General features: G+C 42.8%; 1 protein-coding gene across 6 annotated transcripts in view; it reads left to right on the plus strand.

Moving 5' to 3' along the window:
* Nucleotides 1-15,320, plus strand: part of KSR1 (kinase suppressor of ras 1) — a 247,528-nt gene extending 232,208 nt beyond the window's left edge. For 3 of the 6 annotated variants that reach the window (XM_007485577.3, XM_056819497.1, XM_056819499.1), the window contains one exon: nt 8,954-15,320. In XM_007485577.3, coding sequence (XP_007485639.1) covers nt 8,954-9,032 — 79 coding nt within the window. In that variant the 3' untranslated portion in view covers nt 9,033-15,320. Of the gene's footprint in view, nt 1-1,325 lie in introns of all 6 variants that reach the window. The other 3 variants (XM_007485583.3, XM_056819498.1, XM_056819500.1) reach the window with 2 other exon arrangements.
* The last annotated feature ends 3,799 nt before the right edge of the window (nt 15,321-19,119 follow it).

Genomic DNA, 19,119 nt, shown 5'->3' on the forward strand with positions numbered 1-19,119 from the left:
TTTCTGAGATGCTCCTGTGGTATTGGTGCATTCAGCTTTGGAAAGGGATGAAGTTGACCCTCCTACTTGGAACCTCCCTGGAGGGAAGATCAGTCTGGATCAGTGAAGTCTTAACTTGAAAACCTTTGATGTAGAGCTAGAAGAGAACTTGGGATGGGGGTCATCTAATCCAATCCCCTCATATTACAGAGGAGAGACACAACATGGTTGAATGAAGAGCTTATCAGCCTTGCAGCCTAAAGGATCTAGGTTCTGTCCCTACCTCTGAAACATCCCAACTGTAAGACCCTGGGCAAGTCTCTTAACCTCTAGACCAGAGATGTCCAACTCAAGACAACCCTGAAATGTAATTGAGAAATGTTGAACAAAATGTAGAAAAAATACAACACAAAATAGATAGTGTCCATTTGTGGTTTTCTAAGTCAACATGTAGCCTACAAGGATCATTTCTATTTGGGTTTAATGCCACTAGTCTATGGAACTCCAGAGTTGTAGAAAAGGTGCCAGACTGATCTGATGGAGTGGACCCCAAATCTCCCATCTCTATGATTAATAAATTCTTATTTCTTAAAACAACAACAACAACAAAAAGGCCTGTCTCAACAACTGAGCCACCTGGTTTCCCTCTAGTTATGATATTTTAAAGAATACTTTTAACTTCTGTTGGTTGAAAGTAGTAAGACTACCCCACAAAGCAGTTTGAATAGAGCAGAAATCATCCTGTATTACTGTAGGGAATTTCCAGGGTGGAACCTCCATCCACTAATACAAAATGGCGGCTCCTCTTGACCAGGACACCAATGTGTTATAAGTGACTCTCAGACCAAAGATATCTCTGTGACTTTGAACACTTTATTTGACCTCTTGGACCCTAATTTCCTTCCCTGTAAAATGATGGGGATTGTACTCAATGGCGGATCCTTCTAGCTCTAGATCTAGGATGCCTTATGACCCTTTAGGTCCTTTCCACCTCTGATATTATGTGAAGTGATTCTAAAAGGGGATGTTTTCATGGACCTGGGAAACAAATGCCAATATATCTGCTTCTGGTTGGGTACCAGCACCTTTCTGGTCATGATTCCTGCTTTCCTGAGCTCAGCTTCTAATTCTCATTTTCTCTTCTCTTTTCCATTGGTGTCTGTCCTGGGGTGAATTTCTCCTTTTACCGGGTCTGTCGCATCTCCTCTTTCCCTACCTTCATTTCCTATTGTGTCTTTTCTTCACCTTGTTCTCATCTCAACCCTCCGTCCTGTTGGCTCCTGACTGTACTGGATGGCATTCCACACCTCTCCAAACCTCAATATGGTGGCACGGCTCGGCCCCAGACGCTGGCGGAATCGCTACTCCAAAGGGCGCTACTACCACCCAGACTTTAAAGGGACCTTCCGTCCCCTCTTGGAGGAATAGTGTGTGAACTGTCGGATGCCTGTTTCTCATCATTGTGCTGATATGCCCATCAAATGTCCTGAATCCTTTCTTCCTCCGCTCCCTCCTCTAGTCCCTGACTCATAATTCTATTTTTTACTCTCATGCAACAAAATATTTTTAAAGTGTGAATTGGCAAATCGAGGGATTGATGCTCTCTTAATTCTCTACGAATTCTCTAGTCCCTCCAGTAGTCAAAAAGCTAGAATTATTAGCTAGAATGATCTGGTTGGCCTACGCCCCCTCCACTTCCTTTCCCCCAAAGTTGGAAATCCTTAGAACTATTCTCCCTTCCTCCAAATACAGGAGGTAATTATTATTCCATTGGCTAAAGGGGAAGGGCAGTATAGTGTAACTGACAGAGGGCCAGCCTCGGAAAATTGGGAAAAAACCTGAGTTCAAATTCATTTGATTTGACACAAAATGACTAGGACATTGAGTGAACAAATAAGCACTACATAAAAGCCAGTGATTACGATGATAATTTTTCTTTGTGACTCTGGATGAGTCACTTAAACTCTCAGCAATCCCAGTGAATGAATTTACTGAGGAGTGGCTGAGCTGTATCAGAGAAGGGAATTTCCACAATGGAAATGCCTCCAGCCAGTGAAATCCCTGCTTTCCAGTTTTCTCTTATCTTTCCACTTTGGGTAGAGGACCCTTAGGAGACCAAAGACAAGGTGACATTGAATGGCCAGCAGGAAATGTTAGCTCCTTTCAGGCCCCCTTCAGGGTGGTTTATCCATAAGATGCCTTTGCCCAGCCTGAACTGAGACGTCACCACATCCTAGGCTTAGCTGACTACTGAAAGACAAGGGTCCTTCTGCATGGCCCAAGAGCCCTCCAGTGTTTGTGCTGCCCAAATGCAAGGCTCCCTCTCCCTCAAGCGCCTTTCCCGTTGAGCTTTGGCAGTGGTTAGAAGCCTCCCCATCATTGGTTCATCATTAAAGTTCCCCCTTGGCTGAAAGACGGTGCTTTTCTCTGGGTCCTGGATTTTATTTCTGCCTTTGTTGGGGGCGTCTCTCCAAGAAAGCCCAATTGCCTTTGTCTGTGAAGCCCTGCTCTCCTCAGATACACTGGGCTTTGGCTCTCCTCTTGGCTCTGATCTCATCCATCAAACTTTTGGTGCCAATAATGCCCGATTGATTCCCTTTGGGACGACGGCTTAATCTGATTTTCTTGCCTTTTGGAAACTTTACCTAGTTATGTCCTTTCTCCAAAATGGTGGTCAAATTGAAAGGTAGAAGAGAAAACAAGCCAATTCTGCCTGTTTTCCTGTCCTGCTCCTGTCATGGGAGGGAGCAAAAGAGATTTATTTGTTGTTGTTGTTGAGGATTTTTTAAAAATATGGCTCTCTGGGCCAAGTATTTTTTTAGCCTTTACAACTTCTGTCTTAGTAGACAGAAGAGTGGCAGGGGCTAGGCAATTGGGATTAAGTGACTTGCCCAAGGTTACACAGCAAAGAAATATCTGAAGCTAGACTTGAACCCAGGTCCCCTTAACTCCAGCCTTAGAACTCTATCCTCTGAGCCACGTAGCTCACTCACCAGTTTTTTTGTTTAATTTTAGTTCAATAGAATTCCATGGGAATAGGACTGTTTTTTTCCTAAGCAGTCAATCAGTAGTTGTTAAATGCCTACTATGTGCCAGCCACAGGGCCAAATGTTAGATTCCCTAGAAAGGGAAACATTCAAGGTATCTCCAGTGTCAGTAGGGTCATAGAGCATCCAGGCCAGAAGGGACTTCAGAGGTGATCACATCTAGCCCCCTCATTTTGAGACTGAGAGCGCCTATGGGTTTTGTCTTCTGGGTAGTAAATATCAAAGGCAGGATTTGAACCCAAACCCTCTGATTTTAGATCTGTTGAATCCCTCTGGGATTCTTGATATGGGAGTAAATTTACTTTTGTAATTAATTGGTAATTAAATTCCAAGCCCTGGTGACACTGTAGGAAGCCATGGGGGCCAGACTGGGATGAGCATTTGCCTGAGGAGAAGGGGTTCCATTCAGGACCAAGTGGTAGTGGCAGGGATAGGAAAGGGCATCTTTTCTCTTTATATTGTCTTCCAACAGCATAGTACAGGGGGAAAGTACACAATTCTAGAGGAGTCAGGGGACCCGAGATCAAATCCTGCCTCTGACACTGACCAGCTATAGAATCTTGGGCAAGTCATAGTACTGCCTCAGTTTCCTCATCTGTAAAATGGGACAGTAGCCCACAAAGTGACCCCTAAGGTTCCTTCCAGCTCTAGATATACCAGAATCCCCAACAACAGTGGTCTCCTTCCTCTCCCCTGCCTATGGGCTCTGAACCTAGAGTAATGTTGCATATTTATGAATGCTGGTGGGCAATAATGAGGTTAAAACTTGTACGAGGAACTATGACCTCAGCTAGTATTGTCAAGGTTTTTTTTTTTTTTAATTTTAAACTGCTTTCCAAAATAGGTGACTAATAAAGGCTCTTGGGGGAGAGCCAAATCTGTGGCATTGCTGGGTCTCTGCCAACAGAGCAGCTGCTCCTCCTTTCTACCTTTCACTGCCCAGGTCACACTGCCCACAGTTCCCATTTCTGTTGTTTCTCCTTGACATTTGCTTACAGCAGTCCATTTACCCGAGATGAGTGGTACGATGTTAATTAACATATTAATTAATTTATTAGCAGTTAATTAATTAACAGGACATCAGAAACATTCATGAACTCATCCAAGGTCCCACAGCTAGTAAATAATGCCAGCAGCAAAAACCCACAGAGCATTTTAAGGTTTCCAGGGTGTTTCACCTGCATCCTAGGGATCCTATTATCCCCATTTTACAGATGAGAAAGTGAGCTTAAAGAGGATGAGGGACTTGCCCAGGGCTACACAGCTAATTAGTATTCAAGGTAGGATTTGAATTCAGCTCCCTCTGTTTTGTATTTTAAATTTAATTTTTGATTGCAATACAGTAGAAAACTTTTCTTATAGTATTTTTAAATGTTTTAATAATTTTTATTTTCTTATATATTTATCTTTTTATAATAGTTTTAAAATAATATAGTAGGAAAACAAAAACAAAACAGTAGTTTTTAAAAAAATAATACAATAGAAAAACAAAAACAAAACCACTAGATTTCAAGTCCCCTCTCTACTACTCACTTCCTTTGTGATTTGGAAAAGCCATCTCCTCTTGGGGCCTCGGTTTCCCCTCTTTAGGAGGATGAGGATTAATCCTGTGGTTCCCCAAATTTAGTTTATGGTCCTCTATTCTTTGTTAGGAGGAGTTGGGCCAAGTCTGGGAGAGCCCAAGAAGGTTCCTCTCAGCAAAAGAAGCTCATTTTGGGGGGTCAAATTCTTTGCAAGATCAAGGCTTAGCACTTCTTGTTTATTTGTGCAAATATTTGAGCTAAACCTATCACGTGTGCTGCATGAGTTGCATTTAGAGTAAATGAAATGATTTCTAAATTTTCTGTTATCTGCCATGACATAATACGTCAAACTTTGTGGCACGCCCAGTGGAGCTGATGGCCAACTAGAGTTTGGGCCACGGACCAGCCAAGCTCTGAGATCCCTTCAGCTCTAAGCCCTCTGAGTCAGGACCAACACACCCTGAAGGCTCACTGGGGTAGGTCAGGCGTGATCTCAGGGGCATCCAGGAGCTTGTTTAATTCTCCAAAATGGGATAAGAAAGAGCTGAAGTGTGTCAGGCTGTGGGGTTTTGAAGCACCTTGAATTATAGGTCAGCATTAAAAAGTTTTCTTTGAGGGATGGCTGGGTAGCATGGTGGATAGAACGTCGGACCTGGAGTCAGGAAGACTTGGGTTCCAATGTGGCCTCGGATACTTCCTGGGCAAGTCATTTCACCTCGCTTGCCCAGCCCTTGCTGCTCTTCTGTCTTAGAATTGGTACTAAGACAGAAACTGAGTTTAAAAAAAAATCTTTTTTTGGTTGAGAGTTTTTTTTTAACCTATTGGTCATCCTGGTTGGGGTTCCTTAGATCAGCTGATATTAACTTCTCCATCCTCAGCTCAGAGAATATTTGGGTTTCTTTTGGGGTGGAGGTAAGTGTCTTTTGTAATAATACTGTACACTTTCAATGTAATTCAACAAATATTTATTACCACTTACCACGTGCCAAATGCTAGGAATCCCTGGTGTCAGGAGGACCTGAGTTCAAATTCAGCTTCAGAAACTTACTAGCTCTATGACCCTAATCATTTAATCCTGCTTTTTATTCATTTAAAGCAATCTGCATATTTATTCTTTAATAGTATCAGCAGTTTTAGACACCATAAACACTTCCCCCCAAAACAACCCCCACAGTGATTGCACAATTCCACGTACGTAATAGTGATTATGACTGATATATCAGTTAAATATATCACTTTATCCATTATTTTCAGAAGTGTGCTTTAATAGCTTGATGCCATCTTTGTCCATTGCATTACAGTTTCTTCAACTGTAAAATGAGCTAGAGAAAGAAATGGTAAATTTCTTCTATAAAATTCTGGTAAAATTCTTCTATAAAAATATTCTAGTATCTTTGCCAAGAAAACCCTGAATGGTATCTTGAAGAGTCAGACAATGGGGGCAGCTAGGTCGGTAACACAGTGGCTAGAGCACCAGGTCTGGAGGTGCGAGAACCTGGCTTCAAATATGATCTCAGACAATTCCTATCTGTGTGACCCTGGGCAAGTCACTTAACCCTGACTGCCTAGCCCTTGCTGCTCTTCTGTTTTAGAATAAATACTAAGATGGAAGGTAAGGGTTAAAAAAAAAAGTCAGACATGACTGAAAGGAATACAGAGACAAAACCAAACCACTCCCTGTCCCCAGGGAGGCTGTATTCTATTGGGGGCAATAATCTCAAGTGTAGGGGGTCCCTGGCTTGAAGGGGTCTCAGACACACAGCCACCATCATCGTTGCTAGGGTCCCGGGGAGCTCCAAGCTAACACTGCTCAATGCTTGCTTCCACTCTTTTCCCCTGACAGCTAACTCTCTGATGGTGTGTTTGTTTGTGTCTGTGTCTATTTGCTGTTTTTGTCTGTCTGTTTCCTTTTCTAGGTTGTAGCTCCTGGGGCTGCCTTGCATGTGTCCTCGGCTTTCCCCCCTCTCTCCTAATCGACTTCTCAACTCCAAACAGTTGCCTCTGCTGACTAAAATGCCAACCTGGATTTTTTGCATTAACCAGGGGGAAGCAACCTCCGCCTCGCCGAATCCTTTTCTCCAAAAGTATTTTTTAAAACAAAAATCTCCTTCCTGTTTTTTTGTTGTTGTTTTTGTTGGTTTGGGATTTTTTTTTCTTTTTGCTTGTATAACACACTACTTTTTGGGAAATAACTCCTTCACTAACTGTTGGATCTGGCTGCCTGTGTTTATTTCCCCCCACAATGCACTTTGATCAGCTTTGGAGACTCTCCTTGATGTACCTGCTGGGTTAGAGGCCATTCTTTCTCACTATTCCCCTCTTACCAAGGCAGAAGGCTGGAGCCCATGGCGTAGGGATGAGGGATGTTTGCCGTCTGCCCTACAAGCAGCAAAGTTGTAGCAAGAACCTAGAAATGGATCTGAGAAAGATTTCCAGCCCTTTCGCCCAAGGGACACAGTTGCAAGAGTGCCCGTTCTGGACTTAGTGGGTCCAAATGCCATCTCTGCCCCGACTGCCCATGTGACCTTAGACCAAGCACTTAACCCATCGGGGTCTCTAAAGGCTCCCCTTAAATCAGGGTTCTTAACCTTGTTTGTATTCTAGACACATTGGGCAGCAGTCTGGTGAAGCCTCTGGACCCATTCTCAGGGGCTCTTTTCAAATGCTTAAAATAAAATTATAGGATTACAAAGGAAACCAATTCTACTGAAATGCAGTGATCAAAATTGTTAAAAAATAGTTCACAGACTCCAGCCTTAAATCCATGGTCCTATGATCAGGAAGACTTTGACCACTCCAGGGCGAAGTCTTCCTGATCATAGGACTGTGGAGACTCCACTCCATGGGGGGAAAAAAAATCTCCCACAGTTGCTGCTTCTGTTCCTTGGATGACGAGCCTGGAAATGGGAGCTCCTGGGTTCTAACCTGGCCTCAAATACTTCCTAGATGTATGATCTTGGGCAAGTCACTTAACCCCAATTGCCTAGCCCTTGCCACTCTTCTGCTTTGGAATGGATACTCAGTATTGTTTCTAAGACAGAGAGTAAGGTTTAAAAAATGGTGGATGAATGGTGGATGTCACAAGAGCTATCCTTAAGTTTGCTTGTCTCACAAGCTTAGGGTCATCTCATATCTACAGGAACAATATGGGGTCCTCACAGTTAATGCAAACTCCTTTTAATATAGGAAAATGAGAGGGTGTGTGTTGCAGTGGCAAAACAGATTGGATTAGGAGTCAGAGATCCTGAGTTCTGACCCTTTCTCAGTTCCTGACTCCCTACGTGTCCTTGTGGAAGTCAGTTTCTTCTCAGAGCCTCAGTTACCCCATCTGTAAAAATGAAGGCAATAGGAGAGATGATCTCAGAGATCCCTCCCAAACCGTAGTTATTGTATGTGACTCCAATGCAAGCTCAGGGTTGTAGTGTGCTGTGAATTAGGACCACAAGAATTCCCTGATGTGAAGCAGGACATCTGCAGCCATCTTGCTTGTGTCTCTGAGTTTGCTATTACTTTTGGAAAGTCATTTAAAAAAACAACACAGTATTTTTTCCTAAAAAGATGTCTCTGTGCCTTTTGTTTTTATATATGAATTATTCCCAGATATGCCTCACTTCCTCATATCCCTGCAAAGCCAGCCTTCTGTTGTAACAGGAAAAAAAATAGACGATTTAGTAAAGCCAACTCATAGGGACTGTATGCAACATTCTGTGGCCACAGCCACCCACCTCTCCAACCCAAAAGGAGATAATAAAGCCATTATTTTCATAAAAATGACCCTTTGTGGTTCTCTACTCAAAAATATGGTGCTTTAAGATTTGTGAAGCACTTTACAAGTATCATCTCGCTTGATCCTGAGGGTATTGTTATCCTCATCTTATGGCTGGGACTCTGGAGACTTAAGGGAGGTTTAAATGACTCACCCAGGGCCACACACACACACACACACACACACACACACACACACGCACAGAGTAAATCACTGAGTTGAGACTGGAATCTGGGCTTTCTGACTCTTAGGCTTCTTCTTCTTGTCCAGATACCTGAAGCAGTTTGCATCGAGTCTTTTTTTGTCATGAGACTCCGTCCTTCACTCTACTTCCTCATCCCCCTCTGTTCCCCCTACACCCAAAACATGAGGGACATCTTCTGGTCCGCCAAGACCAATGCCCATAAAATCAAAATGGCGGCTCGCCTTCCTTCTCCATCAAGTGGAAGTGGTAGAAAGACGCCCTGGCCTTGTTTCTGGTGAAATCCTTCTGACCCTTTGGTTGGATGCCTGGGTTCTTTGTCAGACCATAGAGCCAATAGAGATAAACCCACCCCATCCCTCACCTGTTTTAAAGGTTTAGTGACTCCAGCAGGAAATCCCAAGGGGCTAAAACGTGTTTCTCTTCCTTTTTTCAGCATTAACAGTAGCAAAGTTGTGTCCCGGTTTGAAAGGTTTGGCATGGGCATCCCGGAGTCCAGTAACCCAAAGATTTAGCCTGGTGTGCAATGATTCTCACTGCTGTTGATTTTTATTATCTTTTGTGGGTTTGTTGTTCTCCCCTCTTATCTCTGTCCCCCACCCCAAAAAAGAACTCAACTCTGCAAAACGTCAGCCACCTTCTTAGAATCCAGCCAACCAGGAGCCCATCGATCTGTCATCGTGTCCGAATGTTTGCCCACACATACATTTGTCTCCTGAATCGAGACCTTCGCCCAGTGTATGTGTGTCTGTGGGTATACACAGATATGTGTCTATTTATATACATAGTATATACATGTGTATAAAGACATATATGTTCACGTATGTATATGTGTAGATTATACGTGCATATGTGTGTATCAAATCCAGACAGACAATGAGTTTACATGGAACATTTCTATTGAATGAACGTGGGGTATTGGTTTTTTTTTTTACAGATAATAATAAAAGTGACCCAAGTGTCTACAACATGAATGTTTAGCTGACCTGAATGGTAGTGTCGGATGAAAGGGAATCCCTGAAATCCATCAGGCTACCCAAGCTGGGACAGATGGAATAGCTAGAAGGGCTCTGAGGTGGGTGGCCAGGAGGGGGTGAAGCAAAGAAAGATTGGATTTCTTGGGAGGAAGGGGAGGAAACGTCCTCCAAGCAAAGTCTGCTGGGCAACCATTTGTCAGGTACATTATAGAGGGGAGCCTTTTTGGTTATGGTTTGGTGAACTAGATGGTCTCTGAGGTCCTTCTGGCCCAGACATTCTGGAATTCCAACTCGGCCTCTATTACTTGGACCCTAACCTTACCACTTGCTGCCTTCCATGAACTATGGAAACTGGCCCTTAATAGGGAAGATCCTTGAGACATATAGAACAGCAAAATACAATGGAAAAGATGGTATCTAAAACTAGAAGACCTGAGTTCTAATCCTATCTCTGATCTTTCCTAGCTATGTGACCTTGGGCAATCTACTTTCTCGAAGCCTCAGTTTCCTTACCTGTAAACTGAGGAGGTTAGGCCAGATGGCTTCTGAGTCTCCTTCCAGCTCTAGGTCTGTTGTTTGAGTCCTGACATGGGAAATGTGGACAAGTTATTTCCCCTCCCTGAGACTCAGTTTCTCCATCTGTAGAATGAGGGTGTTTCACTAGATGTGGAACTTTTCAGTTCACATCTATGATCCTATGATCCTTCATTCTGCTGGCTTTCCATTCAGGGATCCAGATCAGTGGTTTCCCATTCAGGGATCCAGATCAGCACTGAGCTGGAAGAGAATGCCCAAGCCAGTTTTTCTCACCCTCTCCCCAGGAATTCCCTCCAGATTAGATTACAGGAGCTGTGGGGAAGCAGGTACAGTACTGAGCTCTGTCTGCTGCTGCCACCCTCCTCAGTATGTGTCTGTAGTTGTTTCCTGGAGTTGTCAGGAAGGTGTAGGAAGGTGGAGCTGGCTTCCTGCATTCTGCCTGATTGGGGAAGTAGGAAATAGAACAAAAGTGAGCACTAGAGGTCCTTGGCCCAGCTGAGGGCAGAGGTAACTAGTGGAGATGAGGAATAAAGAGAATAGAGTCACCAGGAGCAGTAGAGTCTCATGTATCCCTTCTCCCCTTCCTCCAAAACACAGCCACTGATTTTGCCTCAGTATCCCCTTTTAGCCTTTTTTGATTGGTATTTATTAAGCACTACTATGTTCTGGGCAATAGAGGTATAAGTACAATACAAAGAATGAAACAACCCCTTCTCTTGAGAAGTTTATGTTCTAATAAGAAGACAAGTACCTCTCGACAGGGGCTTTTTAAATTCATTCAACAAGGCATTTATTAAAGACCTACTATGTGCTAGATTCTGAGATGCAAAACCCCAAACAAGTGCCTACCCTCAAGGAGCTTACACTCTTCTAGATTTCAGCTGTATTCTATTTGGGCACAGCCCAGCTTAAGAGTTGCTAATTGTCACGGGTGTCATTCCACTAAGAATGGCTAAGGATAGAGAGTCCTATCACATTGTTTGAAAAGCACCCAAGGGTAGATGGGCAAATCAGCCCTAGAGAAGAGGTGCCTCAGAGGAGTATTAGATCTCAGAGGAGAGAGGAAGAGAGAAGCCAAGACCCTGGAACATGGCAGTATATGTGGATTTGAATCCAGTTGAGAAAGAGGGAGAGATCCTAGCACCCAAGATTTTGACTTCACAGAGTCCAACTAATCAAAGGGTTATTAACCTTTGCTGTGTCCTGGACCCATTGGGCAAAAGCCTGGTGACATGGGTGGACCCAAAAGGATGAATCTGTCAAAATTAAGTTTTCGTTTTTGTTTTAAACCCTCACCTTCCCACTTAGAATCAATACTGTGTATTGGTTCCAAGGCAGAAGAATGATAAGGGCTAGGCAATGGGGGTCAAGTGACTTGCCCAAAGTCACACAGCTGGGAAGGGTCTGAGGCCAGCATTTGAACCCAGGACCTTCTAGGTCTGGCTCTTAATCCACTGAGCTTCCTAGCTGCCCCAGCAGAATTATGTTTTTAAATGAATAAAATAAAATATGGAAGATTACAAAGAAACCAAATCTCTTGAAATATATTATCAAAATAGTTTTTAAAATTCATAGACCTTTGAAATCTATCCATAAACTTTTAGAGGGTTCACAGGTGAAGAACCCCTGATCTAATCTAACCCTCTATTTCTTTTTGTTGTTGTTAAACTCTTATCCTCTGTCTTAGTATCCATTCTAAGACAGAAGAGTACCAAGGACTAGGCAATTAGGGTTAAGTGACTTGTCCAGGGTCACACCCCTGGAAAATGTTTCTGATGAGGCCCTTAGAAAGGTGAACGACTTGCCCAAGGTCACATGAGTAGTATCTAGGGTGGGCTTTGAACCCTAGGCCTCTGATTCCAGAGTATGGTAGTCCTTACACAGGTGGATTTGGACTCAATTACTGGGGTTTTAGAATAGACACAGACAACGCTTGTAGTTTGGCCGCCTCCCTACCCCCCTACCCAAAATGGGATTCAAAAAATGGAGGGTATCAAGGGGAAGGCCTGGCTTAAAAGACCTGAGGAGGTCTAATCTTTGACCCCATCCCAGACCTTGACTAAGGCCAGCATCCTGAATAGTGCCTTTCTTTATTGATACAAAAAGAGCTCCAGAGGCTCTATAAAGAGGTCAAACTCAGCCTCATGCCATTCTGGTCCCTGTGGCAGCTAAGTCTTTTTCTTTTAAACCCTGTCTTAAAACCAATGCTATGTATTGGTTCCAAGGCAGAAGACCTAGGAGATAAGTGACTTGCCCAGGGTCACCCAGCTAGGAAGTATCTGAGGCCAGATTTGAACCCAGGACCTTTTGTCTCTAAACCTGGCTCTCAATCCACTGAGCCACCCAACTGCCCCAGCAGTTAAGTCTTAAGGTCTTCCCAAAGAATGAAGGAGAGGGAAGTGATTATTCCTCATGCTCATCCCTCTTCCCCTATTCTTCATCTTCACCACCTGCCAATAGGACCTGGTGCTCACTCTATCTTTAACCTACATCTCCTCAATCAGTCCTGAAGGATCACCTCCTGCCCCCCTCAACCCCGACTCTAAATAAGGAACAAGCTCCTTAAAACCTTTCTTCATAAATGTTCACGTCAGTGACACATCATCCCCTCTTCCCAGGAGGGATTCCTACCCTATTCCCAGACCTGTGAAGGTTACAAGGTATCTGAGAAAGGAGGAAGTCCTCTGGAAATGGGGGAGGAGATGAGACCTCCCCATTCTGGCCCTTCCTTTGGGAGTCACCCCCTGCAGGTCCAGATCGGCCGCTAAGGACAGATCACTAAGCGGGTGATCCTGCTGGCCTTCCCCTCTCTCTCTCTCTCTCTCTCTCTCTCTCTCTCTCTCTCTCTCTCTCTCTCTCTCTCTCTCTCTCTCTCTCTCTCTCTTTCTCTCTCTCTCTCTCTCTCTCTCTCCCTCCCTCCCTCTCTCTCTCCCTCTCTCTCTCTCTCTCTCTCTCTCTCTCTCTCTCTCTCTCTCTCTCTCTCTCTCTCTCTCTCTCTCTCTCTCTCTCTCTCTCTCTCTCTCCCTCCCTCTCCCTCTCCCTCTCTCCTTGCACCTTGGCAGAGAGGAAGTTCTTTCTGAGCACTTCCCTTCTTTTGCCCCTGATCTTAGTATCCATGTCATACGATGGCCAACCCAAAACATCCCTCAGAGGCCAGCTAGTCCTTGTTTTTAGGGAGGACGAACACCAAAACCATGGGAAGGGAAAGGATCGTGAATGAGTTATTTTAGGCTTAATGGGAACTCCAAGCTGGGTCTCCAGACCCCCAGCTCAGTACTCACTAGAGGAAGAAGGCAGAGCTGCTTCTATCTGTTGCATTTAGTTATACGTGTCCATCTGTGTGTGTGTGTGTGTGTGTGTGTGTGTGCGCGCGCATCTGAATCTGTTGGAATTTTCCAGGCTGGCCCCCACTCCCACCCCAACCTTTCCAGTGTAAGGAATAGGGTTTTCTCCAGACCTTCAGGGTGCTGATGGCTCGCAATCTGCTGTCTGATATAGTCACAGGCTATTCCTTGGCTTTATATCATTCAAGCATCCTCCTCCACCCCAGAGGCGACTGGTTTGCACCTCCCTGGACAAGATGGAGTGAACAGTGAGCGGGGCTTTCAGTCAGAAAGATCTGGGTTCAAGCCTTAATCCTTTGTTTCAAATCCCTCTTGAAAGGGATCAGAGTCACCTAGCATTTGCGAAGCCCCTGCTTTGGGCCAGGCACTGTGCTAAGCAAGCACTAGGGATACAGAGAACAATACCACAGTCCATCCTGGCCTTGGGATCCCGAGCAAATCTTTTAGCCCTTCCCTTCCCTCTGCCCCAAGGAATTCTCTGAAGAGCAAATGCCATTCTGCATGGTAGAAAGTTTCCTCACTGGGACTTCCCTACACCAATGAACTAACAAGTCCATCTAAAAGAAAAAGTGGGGCAGAAGTACACAATAATGAATGAGCGGTTCGGGAGCCTGGGTCAAGGTCAGGGCCTGGGAACTGGGCTCAAGAGAACCGAACCGCTAACCTCAGACTGGCCCTGGTGCCTCTCCTCTCATGGGTGAGTGGGATGGATTTCCCAGAATGAATGTAAACACTGGTGTTGCTTTGGCAGCCAAGAGTAGCCCTTAGGTACTGAGTGACTCCATTACTGAGTCAGACTGGGGTTAACCCCCTTTTCCAATTCATTTCTTTTCTATTTAGTAAAGAATGGAACCAGCAAGCATGTGAACTTGCCTCCTCTCCTTTCCCTGCCTGCTTCTGTGTGCGTGTGCGTGTGTGTGTGTGTACATGTGTGTGCATGCGTGTGTGTTTGGGGGGTAGAGGGTTCAATTTTTAAAGGTGAAGAAATCACCTGAAGCATTTCACCCCCATTCGCTTCTTTGTTCGTCTTTCAAGGTGACTGTGAAAATGAATCCCATCTGAATTGCTTACATGTGTCTGTTTCCCCATTTTGTCTATGAAAGATAACGAATACTGTGAATTAATGGCAACCATCTGAGGGCGAAACCCTGGAGTCCTCCATGGACTGAAAAGACCTCTGAGTAGGACCCTGTTTGGGAACTGGTCCGTAGCCATTTATTTTTGAAAGGAAGGTCCAAATCCAAACTTTGCTTGAGATGGAGCAAACCTTAAGGCCTTAGGAGTCACTTCCTAATCCCAGGCAAAGCCTCCCAGCCCCAAGGAGTTCCTGTCTCCTAGCAACCCCTTTCCCATCTCTCCTGATGCTGGGTGGCGCACTCTCTTCTTGGATGTCCAACATGGTGGTTTGAATTCTAGTGGGTTCTAACTTCTTCTACGAATGGCAATAACAGACTGGATTTCTCAACAGTCATTCCTGAAACATGCATGAAGCAATGGAGTCATTTGGCGGCGCTTCTGATGTTTCTTGGGATATTTAAAGATGCGCCTAGCCCTGTTGGCTTATATTTTTGTCTTGAGTTCTTGCTAACTTTTGGGGGCACACAAATGTGAAACTGGTGCGGGAGGAGAAGGGGAGCTGGTGTAATACTGCTACATCCTCTGAGATTTCACCCATGTGTGTAAACATGGAGTCTCAGAGGGTTAAAAAATGGACTGTTTGTTTCTTTTTTGAATGTGATGTAAAATTTGTACAGCAAAAATTTTTATATTTTCTATCAACTGAGTTTGTCTTCCACAGATGCTTTTAATTTAATTAAAATGGTTAGTGTTATTAACAAGTGTGTTGTATTAGTCGTATGTTACTGGCAGGAGTACCCTCGGTGCCAATGGAATTCTGATTATTTGGAGAGCTCTTCAGTGAATAAAATAGATATGCTCCATCAAACTACGGTCTTCCAGACTCTGTGTCTGTTCTTGCTTCATTGCAGCCGGGACTGATGCATGTCAACGATGTGACTCAAAGGATAACTCTCACTGGCATGGGGAAGAGAATGAGGAAGGAGACACAAGTCTGCCAGAACATGAACCCTTTGGGGCCAAGGGGGGACACAAAGGAAAGAGGGAAGGTGATCCCAGACCCCAAGAAATTGTGTATGGTAGTATATAAGAACCATATGGGGCCCTAAAGGTCACCTGGGGGGGGGGGTCTGATGTCCCACCTGGTCCAGGGATCCTCTTTAAAATCCTGTTACTATGGCAGCAAGGTGGTGCAGTAGATAGAGTGAAAGGCCTGGAGTCAGAAAGACCTGAGTTAATATCTTGCTTTAGATTCTAACCATGTGACCTTGGACAAGTCACTTAACCCCTGCCTCAGTTTCCTCATCTGTAAAATGGACATAACCATGACACTTCCCTCTAAGGGTTGTTGTGAGGCTCAAATGAGATGGTATTTATAAAATGCTTAGCACAAAGCATGGCATATAGTAGGTACTTAATAAAATGTGATCTAAGTGAACATTTTCTTTTAAATTTGTTCCATAAATATTATAAATTTATTTTAAAATTAAATTTGAATAAAATTCATTGATAAATACCAAGTGCATCATCTTTGATTCTCACAATAACCCTGGGAAGTAGATATCAGGATATTATTACATTATTACATAATATAATCATATAGTCTCATTATATAGTATTATTATTATCCTCAGGTTATGTGACTTATCCCACATGTCATAGCAGAGAGAGGCCCAGACTTGGAGTTGAAAACCTGAGTTCAAGTCCTATGTCAGATTCTTATTAGCTCTGTGATCCTGGACGAATCATTGTACCTCTTATTGACCTGTGACAACTCTGTAAGACTATGCTAGGTGAGCTCCAGATCTGCTTCAGAGTTGATGAAATCACAGGTGTGGACCAAACATTTTAATGTGACTTGCCCAAGGTCACAACTCCTGATTCCAAGTCCTTCCACTATGGAGTGTTATCTGGAACATAAAATGGGGTCATTTGGGGTGAAGGGCTGCAAATACGTATTACCCAGAATGCAGAAGCAAATAATATGAGGGAAGCTGCACCTTGATATGCAGGGGAAATTTGACCTAAGAAAACACAACATGCAAAAATCTGAATTTTCAAAGCAAATCAATTAAAGGTTGACTACTTGTTTCACAAAAATATTCTTGTCTCTTATGACAGTTGACCACAACAGGACTTTACTTTTATATTAATTAACCAGTTTCCTGCATGCATTTAAAGTTAGCCACACAGAAAGTATTGGAAAGTTTGTTTCAAAGTAGGATGGAGTAGAAAGTGTGCAATAGAGGTAGAAGGACTGGCAAAAAGCCTTTGGGGAACTAGTAATCATTTAGGAAAAGATGGGTAGGTGTGAGACAGAAAACTTGATAGTATATGATATCCTAATGTAGAAGGGAGATATCAATGTATTCTGTAAGGACTCCAGGGAGGAGATGAAACAGGAGTAAAACTGAAGGATGGAGGAGAGGAGAGAACATTCCAGGTTGGGTATTTAAAAGGGATTATAGGTAAATCCTAATATGTCATCAATTCTTTGCAATAATTGGGATATGAGAGAGGGGGAATAAAGATCCTACCATAGTCCTATGAAATCAAAAACAAGATCCAAATACATAAACCAGGAAGCAATAAAGCAAAAAAAGAAAACTATAGATGCTCTGTCTAATGATTTTTTTGTGTGCAAAAATTGAATAAAACATTAGCAGAGAGGTTACAGAAAAACCTTAAAGATTATAGACCATGACTAAGTTGGATTCATACAAGGAATGCAGAGTTCAATACAAAGAAAACTAGACATAATAGGCTATATTAATAGTAGGACAATATTAAAATGACATTAATCAACAGATCTAGCAAATCTTTTGACAAGACCCCATGTCCTTTATGTTAAAAACACAGAAATAGAGGGCAGCTAAGATGGCTCAGTAGATCGAGAGCCAGGCCTAGAAATGGGAGGTCCTGGGTTCAAATGTGGCCTCAGCCACTTCCTAGCTATGTGAACCTGGACAAGTCATTTAACCTTCATTCCCTAGTGCTTCCTGCTCTTCTGCCTTGGAACTAATACACAGTATTGATTCTAAAATGGTTGGTAAGGTTGGTTTCTTTAAAGCACAGAAATAAATAGTTTTTTCCTTAATAGAAGTAGTATCTCTCTCATATACATATATATATATATATATATATATATAATTTTAATAAGATAGTATTACCCATATTTGAAAAGTAGTAAAAACTTTTCCCAATAAGATTGGGGACAAAGCAATAACATCCATTTTCACCTCCTTATTTGAAATAGTTCTAAGAAGTCTAGCCATAGCAATAGATAAGAAAAATAAATAGAGGGAATATGTATAGGCAAAAAAGGAACTAAAATTCATTTTAACAAATGATGTGATTTCCTTGGAGAAAACTAGAGAGTCACCTAAGATTAATCGAAGACAATAGCTTCAATGATGTAGTGGGATCTAAAATAAACCTACAAAAATCATCAGTCTTTATATTACCAAGAAAATCCAATGAGAAGAGATTTTAAAAATGAAAACATTCAAAACCACAATAGAATATTTAAAAATTCTTGGAGGCTTGATTACCAAGACATACAGGATTTTTTAAAAAATAGAACTATAAAACATTTTTTTATGGAAATAAAGATTTAAATAATTGGAGGGACATCCATTGTTCATGGCTGGACCCTGCCCAATTCTAGGCCCCAAAGTTGTTACTAAACATGCAGACCTCAGGATCACAAGTCTGATTAAAGTTTCCAGAACCTCTGACCATAAGGTGACCATGACTACTGACTATTAAAGTTGCCATTCCACTGAATAGTTTATTAAACTCACTATGTTTGCTGACCCCAAGTTCACTAAGTCCCAAGCTAAGGTGACCAAGTCCAACTCTGTGGAAAATTTGTGGAAAAATAGAAAAATTGATTAGTGGACTGGATTAGGTACACAAAACCCTGCAGCAATCAAATGGTATAAGAAAGTGTTCAATAAATCCCCAACTACCAATTACTGGGATAAGGACTCACTAATCAATGGACACTGCTGAAAAAACTGGAAAGCAATCTGGCAGAAATTAAATTTAGGACAACCTATACCACAATAAGTTCTAAATCAATTTGTTTTAAAAGTCCTTTCATAAATAGGTTAGAGATTAGAAGAGACACCTCTCATATCTATGTATAGAAGAAGAGTTCTTGACCCAAGGAGGGGAAGAGAAGACCACAGGAGATAAAATGGAAAATCTTGCATAAAACTGAACAAGATTTTACATATGCAACAGCAATGCAAAGAGAATTAGAAGGAAAAGTTAAAAGGGAAAAAATATTTGGAGCAAATTTCTCTTGCAAAGGTCCGTTATCCAAAGATCCAGTAAACTGATACAAATGTATGAGAACAAGGCCCATTCCCCCTTAGATAAATGGTCAAGTGAAATGAACAGGAATTTCTCAAAAAAAGAAAGGCAAGTTATCAATAACTCTTTCCTTAGGGGAGGAGGAAAAAGAACTTCTGTGTGACTCTGTGGGGTGGGGAGAGAGAGAGGTAATGGCCCCTGCAGATGATGCTAATAGCTGTCTTACCACCCCAACTAGTCTCTCATCTGATCATATACCCCTGGCCACCTCTGTTTCTTCTTTGTTCTGTAAATTCTTTCTTGATCTTTTTTTTTTTTAAACCCTTACCTTCTGTCTTGGAATCAAT

Source organism: Monodelphis domestica, chromosome 2, assembly GCF_027887165.1.
Source record: "Monodelphis domestica isolate mMonDom1 chromosome 2, mMonDom1.pri, whole genome shotgun sequence".
Lineage (NCBI taxonomy): Eukaryota > Metazoa > Chordata > Mammalia > Didelphimorphia > Didelphidae > Monodelphis > Monodelphis domestica.